The sequence below is a fragment of the Pelophylax lessonae genome (genome assembly GCF_965119305.1).
Source record: "Pelophylax lessonae genome assembly, chromosome: 9".
Lineage (NCBI taxonomy): Eukaryota > Metazoa > Chordata > Amphibia > Anura > Ranidae > Pelophylax > Pelophylax lessonae.
This window is the reverse complement of record NC_138776.1, coordinates 271,314,744-271,326,983: the sequence shown is the minus strand read 5'-3', so window position 1 is coordinate 271,326,983 and position 12,240 is coordinate 271,314,744. Positions and strand designations below refer to the sequence as shown.

Sequence of the window (12,240 nt, the reverse complement as noted above, 5' to 3'; positions counted from 1 at the left end):
GAGGCCTGTCTCTGTGCCGTTTGGTGTAGTGTAAGCGTGATACTTTGTGGTAGAAGGTTTGAGGCCTGTCTCTGTGCTGTTTGGTGTAGTGTAAAGGGGATACTTTGTGGTAGAAGGTTTGAGGCCTGTCTCTGTGCTGTTTGGTGTAGTGTAAGCGTGATACTTTGTGGAAGAAGGTTTGAGGCCTGTCTCTGTGCTGTTTAGTGTAGTGTAAGCGGGATACTTTGTGGTAGAAGGTTTGAGGCCTGTCTCTGTGCTGTTTGGTGTAGTGTAAGCGGGATACTTTGTGGTAGAAGGTTTGAGGCCTGTCTCTGTGCTGTTTAGTGTAGTGTAAGCGGGATACTTTGTGGTAGAAGGTTTGAGGCCTGTCTCTGTGCTGTTTGGTGTAGTGTAAGCGGGATACTTTGTGGTAGAAGGTTTGAGGCCTGTCTCTGTGCTGTTTAGTGTAGTGTAAGCGGGATACTTTGTGGTAGAAGGTATGAGGCCTGTCTCTGTGCTGTTTGGCGTAGTGTAAGCGGGATACTTTGTGGTAGAAGGTTTGAGGCCTGTCTCTGTGCCGTTTGGTGTAGTGTAAGCGTGATACTTTGTGGTAGAAGGTTTGAGGCCTGTCTCTGTGCTGTTTGGTGTAGTGTAAGCGGGATACTTTGTGGTAGAAGGTTTGAGGCCTGTCTCTGTGCTGTTTGGTGTAGTGTAAGCGGGATACTTTGTGGTAGAAGGTTTGAGGCCTGTCTCTGTGCTGTTTGGCTTATTGTAAGTGGGGATACTTTGTGACATTTGCGTATTAATGGCTTTCTTTTGGTGACTGGACCATGCAGCCCATATTTCTTCAACTGCCTCCTTGTTGTGCATCTAGAAACAGCCACCCCACATGTTTTCAGAGAGTCCTGGATTTCACCTGAAGTTATTTCGGGGTTTTTCTTTGCATCCCAAACAATTTTCCTGGCAGTTGTGGCTGAAATTTTAGTTGGTCTACCTTGGTTTGGTTTCAACTAGGGATCGACCGATTATCGGCAACACAGAAAAGATTTTGTGTTCTCATTCATATTCTCTGAAAAAATGGGCAATAAATCCATAAATTCGGCCAGGGTGTGTAAACTATACTCTCTCACTAACACCTACCTAGGAGGGTACTACACACATAATATGGATTCTCTTTTATTACACCCATTTCCATTTTACATCTGATGATTTGATTGGAGGACAGACTTTTACATGGTGATAATAATGTGATAACATCCTCCAACTTTGAAGCCTTAAACAGAAAGTGATAATGGGGGAGGAGTCAGTAACCCAATGATGGTGGTCTTCAGGATCAGTCCAGTCTTCATCTTGGTTGTTCTCCCCCCATCCTCACTCTCTGACCTCTGGTGGGGCTCAGCCCCGCTGTTATTCATGACTAAATCATGGACTAAATAAGGAAGTGCAGGACTTCTTGTGTTGGGAAGATGGCAATGATTGATAGAGGGGGAGGGGACACTCGTCCTATAATCCCCTCTTCACTGTCACTCCTATAAAAGACAGTTCTCGTTGTTTCCTCACTCTCTGACTAAGGTCCATGAATAAAGAAATGAACTGGTAGGAGATCAGAGGACCCATTTACTAGTTACCTTGAGGGGGAATTGTAAGATCCTCAGAGACAAAGCTGCCTGATGTGGGCGGAGTCCCTGTTTAGGGGAACCAATCTGCTGATGTCTAGTAATAATCTTGGTATTTCTATTTTAGTAGATGGACGGGAGATGAGGAAAACCTCAGAGGATTGTCTCACTTTGTCTCCAGACTGTAAAGTAGAAGATGAGGACATCACACAGTATAGTCCAGGAGAAAACCCGGCTACCTCAAATATCCATCCGGGACCACACCGTGTAGATGGACCATCGTATTCCTATTATCCTGAGGAACCTCAGACTGTGAGGGACAGTGCCGGACCATCGTATTCCTCTTATCCTGAGGAACCTCAGACTGTGAGGGACAGTGCCGAACCATCATATTCCTCTTATCCTGAGGAACCTCAGACTGTGAGGGACGGTGCCATCCATCCAACACACAAGAAGTTTTCCTGTACGGAGTGTGGGAGATTTTGTTCAAACCTATCAAATCTTTACAGACATCAGAGATTGCACACAGGGGAGAAGCCATATTCCTGTACTGAGTGTGGAAAATGTTTTTCAAAGAAGGCCCATCTTTCCATACATCAGAGGTCTCACACAGGGGAGAAGCCGTTTTCCTGTTCTGAGTGCGGGAAATCTTTTTCAGATAAGTACAGTCTTCGCACCCATCTGCGTCTGCACACGGGGGAAAAACCGTATTCCTGTTCTACGTGCGGGAAATGTTTTATACGAAAAGCAGAGCTTAGTGCACATCAATGGACTCACACAGGGGAAAAGCCTTATTCTTGTTCTGATTGCGGGAAATCTTTTACAAAGAAATACATGCTCAGCAGACACCAAATGTCTCACACAGGGGAGAAGCCCCATTCCTGTCCTGAGTGCGGGAAATGTTATTCCGTGAAGGCCCATCTTTACACACATTTGAGGTCTCACACTGGGGAGAAGCCGCATTCCTGTCCTGAGTGTGGGAAAACTTTTTCAATGAAGTCCAGTCTTTCCACTCATCAAAGAATGCACACAGGAGCGAAGCCGTATTCCTGTCCTGAGTGCGGGAAATGTTTTTCAGCGAAGTCCAGTCTTTACAGCCATCAGAGATCTCACACTGGGGAGAAGCCGTATTCCTGTTCTGAGTGTGGGAAATGTTATTCCAAGAAGGCCCATCTTTACACACATCTAAGGTCTCACACGGGGGAGAAGCCGTTTTCCTGTCCTGAGTGCGGGAAATGTTTTTCAGTGAAGGCCCATCTTAACGCACATCTGAGATCTCACACGGGGGAGAAGCCATATTGCTGTCCTGAGTGCGGGAAATGTTTTTCAGTGATGTCCAGTCTTTTCAAACATCAGAAATTGCACACGGGGGAGAAGCCGTATTCCTGTCCTGAGTGCGGGAAATGTTTTGCAGTGAAGGCCTATCTTTCCACACATCAGAGGTCTCACACCGAGGAGGAGCAGAATACCTGTCGTGAGTGCGGGAAATGTTTTTCACTGAAGTCCAGTCTTCACATACATCAGAGATCTCACACAGGGGAGAAGCCTTATTCCTGTCCTGAGTGTGGGAAATGTTTTCCAGCGAAGTCCTATCTTTACACACATCGGAGATCTCACACGGGGGAGAAGCCATATTCCTGTCCTGAGTGCGGAAAATGTTTTTCAATGAAGTCCAGTCTTAAGTCACATCAGAGATCTCACACGGGCGAGAAGCCATATTCTTGTCCTGAGTGTGGGAAATGTTTTTCATTAAAGTCCAGTCTTAAGTCACATAAGAGATCTCACACTGGAGAGAAGCCGCATTCTTGTCTTGAGTGCGGGAAATGTTTTTCCCGGAAGTCCTATCTTTACACACATCAGAGATCTCACATGGGGGAGAAGCCGTATTCCTATCTTGAGTGAGGGAATTGTTCCTCACTGAAGTCCTGTCTTCCTGTACATCAGGGGTCTCACACAACCCTGGAGGTGTATTAGAGCCTTGAGTGCGGGAAATGTCTTCTATATGAATGTTGGTGGACATGTGGGGAAGAAGCACACCCTGATATACACCTCAGATATACTCCATGGCTGATCTTCATCATGTAAGAAACACTTCATAAGGAGATCAGAGATCACCAAAGACATGGATGAAGTGTTGTCCCGTGTTGGCCATTGATAGCGGGAGAAAAATAAAAATGGAGTCCTTACCTTTCATTGGCTGAGTGCATTTTTAAAGAGATGTTTTTACAAAATCTGAATAAAACCGAATATAGAAATGTTGGCTGTATTTTATGTCTTGATTTTCTTGATGATCTCCTATGATCATTGGCTCCGTATCCCATTATATCCTTTTATTATGTAGAATAGCGCTGGCCTGGTCCGTATCTCACCCTAATATACACGGCTCATAACAATGAGAGGAACACTTAGAAAACACATCAGATATCAATGGGGAAAAATCTCATGCTGGATTATCTGTACTGATATGGACTGGGTAATGAATTACGATCAATGCTAGTATGGACTGGGTAATGTGTTAGGATCTATACTGGTATGGACTGGGTCATGTGTTAGGATCTATACTGATATGATCTGGATAATGTGTTAGGATCAATACTGGTATGGACTGGGTAATGTGTTAGGATCTATACTGGTATGGACTGGGTAATTCGTTAGAATCTATACTGGTATGGACTGGGTAATGTGTTAGGATCTATACTGGTATGGACTGGGTAATGTGTTAGGATCTATACTGGTAAGGACTGGGTAATGTGTTAGGATTAATACTGGTATGGACTGGGCAATGTTTTGGGATCTATACTGGTATGGACTGGGTAATGTTTTGGGATCTATACTGGTATGGACTGGGTAAATTGTTGGGATCTATACTGGTATGGACTGGGTAATGAGTTACGATCAATGCTAGTATGGACTGGGTAATGTGTTAGGATCTATACTGGTATGGACTGGGTAATGTGTTAGGATCTATACTGGTAAGGACTGGGTAATGTGTTAGGATTAATACTGGTATGGACTGGGCAATGTTTTGGGATCTATACTGGTATGGACTGGGTAATGTTTTGGGATCTATACTGGTATGGACTGGGTAAATTTTTGGGATCTATACTGGTATGGACTGGGTAATGAGTTACGATCAATGCTAGTATGGACTGGGTAATGTGTTAGGATCTATACTGGTATGGACTGGGTAATGTGTTAGGATCTATACTGGTATGGACTGGGCAATGTTTTGGGATCTATACTGGTATGGACTGGGTAATGTTTTGGGATCTATACTGGTATGGACTGGGTAAATTGTTGGGATCTATACTGGTATGGACTGGGTAAATTGTTGGGATCTATACTGGTATGGACTGGGGAATGTGTTAGGATCTATACTGGTATGGACTGGGTAATGTGTTGGGATCTATACTGGTATGGACTGGGTAATGTGTTGGGATCTATACTGGTATGGACTGGGTAATGTGTTGGGATCTATACTGGTATGGACTGGGTAATGTGTTAGGAAGGAAAGGATGTCACATCGTTTGATAGAAATGAAATTTATCACCCTACAGAGGGCTGAAATCAAAGTGAAAAAATGATGCAGCAGGCGAGTCCATTTTGGTGAAATTTCATTGCAGGGCCTCAGAATGGTCCTCAGTAGTTTGTATGGCCCCCATGTGCTTGTATGCATGCCTGACAACGTCAGGGCATCCTCCTAATGAGATGACGGATGGTATCCTGCGGTATTTCCTCCCAGATCTGGACCAGGACATCACTGAGCTCTTGAACAGACTGAGGTGCAACCTGTCAGCATCGGATGGACCGAAACATAATGTGCCAGAGGGGTTCTATTGGATTTAGGTCAGGCGAGTGTGGGGGCCATTCAATGGTATCAATTCCTTCACCCTCCATGAACTGGCACCAGTGTAGGGTCTGACAATGGATCCAAGGATTTCATCCCGATACCTAATGGCAGTCAGGGTGCCATTGTCTGGCCTGTAGAGGTCTGTGCGTCCCTCCATGGATACGTCTCCCCAGACCATCACTGACCAACCACCAAACTGGTCATGCTGAACGATGTTACAGGCAGCATAACGTTTTCCACGGCTTCTACAGATCCTTTCACGTCTGTCACATGTGCTCAGGGTGAACCTGCTCTCATCTGTGAAAAGCACAGGGTGCCAGTGGTGGAGCTGCCAATTCTGGTGTTCAATGGCCAATGCCAATCGAGCTCCACAGTGCCGGGCAGTGAGCACAGGCCCCACTAGAGGACGTCAGGCCCTCAGGCCACCCTCATGAAGTTTTTTCTGATTGTTTGGTCAGAGACATTCACACCAGTGACCTGCTGGACGTCATTTTGTAGGGCTCTGGCAGTGCTCATCCTGTTCCTCCTTGCACAAAGGAGCAGATACCGGTCCTGCTAGTAGAACTGTGGCAGAAGTCCTATCAAGAAAGCCATGATGAAAGCAACCACTTGAAAGAGAAATGCAAAAGTTTAACTTAAGAATTAAGTGTTAAGCAAGGAAAAATGCCCCCTAGCAAGAGTTGCCCAGTAACCAGCAGTGGAAAACTAGACAAAGAAGTGGAACAGCTCAAGTTAGGACAAGAACTCCTTATTAAACAAATAGGAGGGTTGCAAGAGTACATGGTGTCCATGCAAAAAAGTAATTCTTACCAGTCCTATCTTAAAAATGAAGGGATTAATCATAGACCCAGATATGGCTCCCATTTTGAGGGTTATGACCCAGACAGCGGAGAGAAGTCTGACAGAGAGTCCACATATTACCCCCAGCCACCTTCTAAACATACGAGGGCAAAAGTTGAGCAGTCAGGTATGGACAGGTATGAATCGTATCAAGACCTAAGCAAACAAAAGGGCAGCCCCAAAAATGCTACAGGACGCCTCCAAAATCATAACATTTTTAAAGAGTACCGTCCCGATTTTTGTTAAGAAAAGGTCCTTGTACATCACCGATCACCTTGAAGCCTATGAAAACACCTTCTCTGTTTTAGGCCTGGAGGATGACCAGTCTAAGATTAATTTCTCACCATGGGTATTTGAGACCAAATGCCGTAAATTCTTTGAATCTCTGAAAAGTCTTTACAGGACTTCCTGGCAAGATATTAAACACCGCTGTCATTTAGAATTCGGCCCGTACAAAACATTACCGCTGCTAGAGCCGCTATCTACAATCTAAGATGTGCCAATCACCAAAGCCCCACTGAATTTCTGGCTGTACTCAAAAGTGCCTACCACCTAACGATGAAGGAGCCAGAGTATAATCACCCGGATTTTAAATCTCTATTCTTTGAGGAGTTACCCACATACGTAAAAATGAGTTTGGCAAGAGACTACCAGTTGGGGTGCTCACTGGAATGGTTGGTGAAAGAGAGTGACAATTTGTACTCCATCCAACAGACCAGTGAATACAAGGAAAAGCGTGAACCTGTCACCAAATTTGTGGCAGAAACACACATTTCCCCTCAACCCTTAAACTTAGAGACCATGAGTAAAACGTACGCTGAGGTAGTCAGAGGAGATATGCCACCCAGGGCCCCAAGGGGAACACTGAATACCCCACCAGTCAGGAGGGGGGAGCAGAGGCCACCTTAGGATTTCCCTCCAAGGGGACAGGGCCCAAAGATTCAGGAGAAACTATCGGGAGTATCCCCAAAGGGCCCGATTTACCCCTGAGGATGGAAACCCTCGCTCTACCCAATATCCTCAACAGGGGAACCCCCACCAATAAATAGGGATCCACCACACCCTAGAGCTCCCCAAAATCCTCGGGAAGATCAAGAACCATTAAGGCCCAGACCCCCCACGCCAAAACGGAGCAAGTGGTTCTGACGGGGATCTGTCCAATCAGTCTGAACGCGAGAGACCTAGGCATCACAGAAGGCGGGGCCAACGACCCGATTCTGAAGAAGTTTTAAACAGGCTAGATGCAAAGTTGGATCGGATGATCACCTTGTTCAGTAATGATGACTACAACACTTCAATATGCTTCAACACACACGCTACTACATTGATACTCCATCTTGCTCCATCCCTCAGCTGAAACTCTGAAGGACGCCAGAGGAAAGTCCTCCATAACCGTCCCCCATTTTGGGAAAGGCAGCCATCTTAAGGACTCTGGTAACGACCATTTTAAGCTAGCAGCTATTTTAAGTGGTAAATATCCATTGCTGATTATTAATTACTATTGTTTATTTCCTTCCTTATAGGTTTTGGATTTTATGCTAAAGGGTAACAAGTCCCAGCCGTATTAACCATAGTAGATTTTTCTCTAAAAACTGATTTTTGTTTTTCTACGTTTTTGTATTAGTACAAATTTAGCGCAATAATAGCGATTTAGTCTCCCGTTTTGCATGGTCTATTCTCACTCGGAGTGACTGTTGGCTGCGCAATTCGCAGACAATTTTGGTCTGATTATATAGAACAATTATCTATGGTGTTTACTATACCTGGGAAAAACGTAATCCTGCTTTCTATTTAATTTTATTACTGAGTTACATATCACATTTGCATTGATCGCTTAAGCTTGTATTTTATGTGAAATTCTCTTTTTGTGGCACCTCAAGTCTAACCATTTATTGTGAATACATGTCTTGTGAATAAATATACTTATATATTCCCGACTCTATTCTGTATTCACTATGATTGGTATATGCTGTTAAAAAGAAATTAATCGATTAAAAAGAACTCGTTATAATTTGTTCAGAATAATATTCTCAAATGTGTAACGCACATGTGAGTTAAGGACCTTCTACAGCCCAGGGTACAGAGTGCAGGGGTCAGGAGTATATCCTATACAGCCCAGGTGGTGCTTTGGTCTATATCCCGGGAGCTGCGATGTATTAAGAGGGAGGCCTCGCCCCCCTTGCTGTCCCCACCCCTCCCCCGCATTGGGATGAGCGGGTCCACCTTTACATCGGCGTAATGCCGCACCTCCAGCGCCGTGCGTCGGCCTCCTCACTGACGTACTCACGCTGGTGCGTGCTGTCATATCTGCGGGACGGGGAGGTCCGCTTCATTAGCGTTCCTCTCCCATACGAGATCACAGATGCCTCGGCTCTGTCAGATCCTCTCACACCCGCTGCATGACGCTAGGGTCCCTTCCTTGCTGCCAGCCACGGAGCTACCTGACAGGTAAGTCACCGCAACAAATTTCCACCATCTCCTCACGGTCCCATCCTCTCTTCCTCTCACTTCCCCCAGCAGAGCACCCCACCCACTCTCATTTCACTCCTCACACCACTTTTACCCCTGTCATCACACACTGTCACCCTTTCTTCTGCTATCGCTTTTTGGGCTTCCTCTCCCTCTCTTCCGCCCCCCCCTCCCATTTTTCCTCCCTCTGTTCCCCTCCTTACCTTCCCCTTCTCCCCTTCCTTCCCCCCCCTCCCTTCCCCCTCTCTCCCCCCCCCCCATTCCTTCCTCCTCCCTCCCTTTCCCCCTCCCCCCTCCTTCCCCCTATTTTCCTTTTTCCTTCTTTCACTTCCCTTCACCCTCATCATGCAACCCCCTTTCTATATATTTCCATCACACTAGCCCTTCCTACCTGACACAAATCACACATGTTTTCTATTATTGATAGCATATATGCTACACCTCGAATACTATGTCTACTCATATATACACAACAGGTATGGAAGGTCCTTTATTATACACATACTTGCCTGCCATGGACCCCCCTCTCTGGCTGCTGACATATTGGGACCCTTCAGCTCCCGGGTTAGACGTGACGCACTGCTGCCTACTGGAGTTTATTTTTGCCATTTGAGTTCCAGTGATTTGTGAGTATTTAGTATTCCTTTGAGTTCTTATTATTCGACTGAATTTTTTTCATTCAAACTCCATCTTGACTGTAGACTTGAATATATTGTTTTTTTATAGAGATATCTTGAACACATTGATCTCTGAAGAAGGGAGATGTTGCTCCCGAAACGCGTCAGTTCACAATGTATATTCCAATATCTCATATTATTATTCATGGTATTATAGAAATCAAGAGGTTACACCAAGATGCCTACTAAAAACTTTGTGAACATATCATACATGTTACATGTTATTTATACTTGAGCCTTCGAGCTATATTATGTGCCTTTGAGCACACATTGTCATGTCTATGTATACAATGCAATAAAATGTATTATTGTTTTATTTATTACTGTGCATGTCATTATTACCAGCCACTGAGCACGTACCTCATACAAAGTCCCGCGGGCCAATTTTCTTGTGTTGATACATATTTTGGGATGGAGGAGTGCTTTTGGTGGGAACCAGACCATTACCCCTTTGTACATATACAGCCCAGGGTACAGAGTGCAGTGGTCAGGGGTATATCCTATACAGCCCAGTGTACAGAGTGCAGTGGTCAGGAGTATATCCTACACAGTCCAGGGTAGAGTGCAGTGGTCAGGAGTTTATCATATACAACCCAAGGTACAGAGTGTAGTGGTCAGGAATATGTCATATACAGCCCAGGGTACAGAGTGCAGTGGTCAGGAATATGTCATATACAGCCCAGGGTACAGAGTGCAGTGGTCAGGAATATGTCATATACAGCCCAGGGTACAGAGTGTAGTGGTCAGGAATATGTTATATACAGCCCAGGGTACAGAGTGTAGTGGTAAGGAATATGTCATATAAAACGCAGGGTACAGAGTGCAGTGGTCAGGAATATGTCATATACAGCCCTTGGGTACAGAGTGTAGTGGTCAGGAATATGTCATATACAGCCCAGGGTACAGAGTGTAGTGGTCAGGAATATGTCATATACAGCCCAGGGTACAGAGTGCAGTGGTCAGGAATATGTCATATACAGCCCTAGGGTACAGAGTGTAGTGGCCAGGAGTATGTCATATACAGCCCAGAGTACAGAGTGTATTGGTAAGGAATATGTCATATACAGCCCAGGGTACAGAGTGCAGTGGTCAGGAGTATATCATATACAGCCCTAGGGTACAGAGTGTAGTGGTCAGGGATATGTCATATACAGCCCAGGATACAGAGTGCAGTGGTCAGGAATAGGTCATATACAGCCCTAGGGTACAGAGTGTAGTGGTCAGGAATATGTCATATACAGCCCAGGGTACAGAGTGTAGTGGTCAGGAATATGTCATATACAGCCCACGGTACAGAGTGCAGTGGTCAGGAATATGTTATATACAGTTCTGTGTATAGAGTGCAGTGGTCAGGAATATGTCATATACAGCCCTGGGTACAGAGTGCAGTGGTCAGGAATATGTCATATACAGCCCAGGGTACAGAGTGCAGTGGTCAGGAGTATATTATATACAGCCCAGGGTACAGTGTGCAGTGGTCAGGAGTATATCATATACAGCCCAGGGTACAGAGTGCATCGGTCAGGAGAATATCATCTACAGCCCAGGGTACAGAGTGAAGCTAGCCCCCCCCATCCTGGACCATACCAGGCCACATGCCCTCAACATGAGGGGGTGGGTGCTTTGGGACAGGGGGGCCTTTTCTCCACAACCCTGGCCGGTGATTTTGGGGGTCTACATGCAGAGGGCTTATTGGAATCTAGAATCCCCCTATAACAAGAAGCCTCCAGATCCCAACCCCCCCCCCCCCAATGTTAATGAGTGTGGAGTACATTGTACCCCTACTCATTGGCCAAAAAAGGTTTAAAAAAAATAGACAGAAGCTGGTTTTTGATAATTCCTTTGTTAAAAAAACAAAACAAAAAACAATGTTCCCCGATGTAGACCCAATGTCAATCACCACCCCCCCCCCCCCCCCGCACCTGGAAAACAAAGAAATGTATAAAAGGCTCTACCCGCAATTACGGCTGCCCGTTGAATGCCCCCTCTGCCGGGTGACATTTCCTACATAGGTAAGGGGCAGGGCCAACCCTGTGATGTCACCTGATGGCCCGCCCCTTGTGATGTCACTGACACCCCCCCTGAACCATACCAGTCCACATGCCCTCATCATTGGTGGGGTGCTTTTGGGCAGGGAGGTGGGTTCTGCTTCACACAGCATTTGAATAATTTTTAGACCGATCCGAAATCGAATGATTACACAAATTTGGAATTCTTTAGAAAACAAATAAATGAAACTAAACTAATTTCAATGCAATTCATTACTATTTCAGATTCATCCAGATCTACGAATAACCAAAACTTAGTCTGGATTTATATTTGGACCGAAATTAATTGCACATGTCTAGTGGTTACCAAGGAGATGGAGGTTTAACAATCAGCCTGTAGCTATGATTGGTGGGACAACCTCTGGAAGAGAGGGAGTTGTCGGCATTATCTCCCCAGGCTCAGCGTGTCCCTCCTAAATGCAGCTGTGGTAGTGAAGATGTACATTGAAACAGGAAGGAGAGCACTAAATGGAGGACAGTTTATAGTTCAAGTGTACACAGTGAACGGCCATCTCTGAAGTTGGAGGTCTGCCTTAAGGTTGAGTTATCCCTTAAAGCGGCCTCCCACTTGTCCCGGGGCATTGATGAGCAAACTTACCCCATGGGTAAGGTGAGTGAGCCTGTTCAAGGTGCCCAGCATAACCCAGAGGAACCCACCCTGGGGCGTGCCTCTCATGTGACCCACACTTGGCACCCAATGAGGAGGGGAACATATAGAGTGTCACCATGTGCCCTACATACAGTACATACACACGCCACGT

General features: G+C 45.6%; 3 protein-coding genes across 3 annotated transcripts in view; all 3 read left to right on the top strand.

The window, feature by feature from the left end:
• The window catches only part of LOC309564465 (uncharacterized protein), a gene marked incomplete at both ends in the record, with an annotated part of 1,172,539 nt that overhangs the window by 727,416 nt on the left and 432,883 nt on the right, over positions 1–12,240 (top strand).
• LOC309562896 (uncharacterized protein) overlaps positions 1–12,240 on the top strand; it is a 142,653-nt gene that overhangs the window by 88,411 nt on the left and 42,002 nt on the right. The gene's annotated exons all lie outside the window — the stretch shown is intronic.
• On the top strand, positions 2,299–6,778 carry LOC309564088 (uncharacterized protein; the record flags this gene model as incomplete). The annotated part of the gene is made up of 3 exons (XM_082268716.1): positions 2,299–3,300; positions 6,104–6,412; positions 6,594–6,778. The coding sequence occupies exons 1-3, from the start codon at positions 2,430–2,432 to the stop codon at positions 6,776–6,778; spliced, it is 1,365 nt and encodes a 454-aa protein (XP_082124842.1). The 5' UTR covers positions 2,299–2,429.